The 1,022-nt window shown below is 54.1% G+C and overlaps 1 protein-coding gene across 1 annotated transcript in view; it reads left to right on the forward strand.

Moving 5' to 3' along the window:
- The window catches only part of LOC130587558 (glutamate receptor ionotropic, kainate 1-like), a gene marked incomplete at its 5' end in the record, with an annotated part of 15,594 nt that overhangs the window by 5,132 nt on the left and 9,440 nt on the right, over window positions 1–1,022 (forward strand). The window contains one exon of the mRNA XM_057388541.1: window positions 623–840. Within this exon, the coding sequence (XP_057244524.1) occupies window positions 623–840 (218 nt within the window). The remainder of the gene's footprint in view (window positions 1–622; window positions 841–1,022) is intronic.

Raw genomic sequence — 1,022 nt, forward strand, 5'->3', positions numbered from 1 at the left:
GTACCTCTGTGGCTGAAATCGAGGTTTTCTGAGCTGCTCAGGACCCTTTTCAGTGCACGTGGGGATTGATGGACACTGCTCAAACCTCTGCAGTGATAACGAGTGTTAAATACACCCCAAACCACCCCAAAATTTGCATTAAATTCACCTTTACACTCCAGGGATGTGCCCATGCCCCTCTGGGTGTTCAGAGGTGAAGCCCACATTTCAGGAAGGAGATTTCCTGTGCCCTGGAGCTGTGTGATGTCCCTGTGTGTGTGAGCTGGGTCTGTGGGGTTGCTGTGAGCACAGCAGGGTTTGCTGAACGCTGGGTACAGAATTTACTGCTCAGAGAGAACCCAGAAACACCAGAGAGGCTGGCTGGGGACAGACAGGTGGATAGCTCAGCGAGGTGAGGGGCTCAGAGCYGAGGATAATCCCATTTGTCACATCCCATGGCGCACATCCCCTTCCCAGTGTGTCCCATTATCAGTGTCAGCCGCGCATTTGTGAGATTTTCCTGGGAATCATCCGCTCATGCTGCAGCTCATGAAAGCATCCCGTGCCTCAAAYCAGTCTGTGGTGTCAGCAAAGGCACCCCTGACCCCATTCTAACGGGATCGTTCTGATGGTGTCGCCACAGGATCGGAGCTGATGCCCAAAGCTCTCTCCACCAGAATAGTCGGAGGCATTTGGTGGTTTTTCACCTTAATCATAATCTCGTCCTACACTGCCAACCTGGCTGCCTTCCTGACCGTGGAGAGGATGGAGTCCCCCATCGACTCGGCCGATGACCTGGCCAAGCAGACCAAGATCGAGTACGGGGCTGTCAGRGACGGATCCACCATGACCTTCTTCAAGGTGAGAGGGGAGCTGCTSCCGGGGGTCTGGGAGGAGGAGCAGMAGTGTCCAGAGGGATTGGAGGAATAGGAAACTCATAATCCACCCCAAAACCAGAGCAGCATCATCCCGAGGGATTGGAGGAGTGGGAAAATACACCAGGTACCCAAAAACCAGAGCCACAGCATCCTGAGGGATTGGAG

The sequence above is a fragment of the Malurus melanocephalus genome, unplaced genomic scaffold, assembly GCF_030028575.1.
Source record: "Malurus melanocephalus ecotype Western Australia unplaced genomic scaffold, MMel_1.1 scaffold_2082, whole genome shotgun sequence".
Taxonomy (NCBI): domain Eukaryota; kingdom Metazoa; phylum Chordata; class Aves; order Passeriformes; family Maluridae; genus Malurus; species Malurus melanocephalus.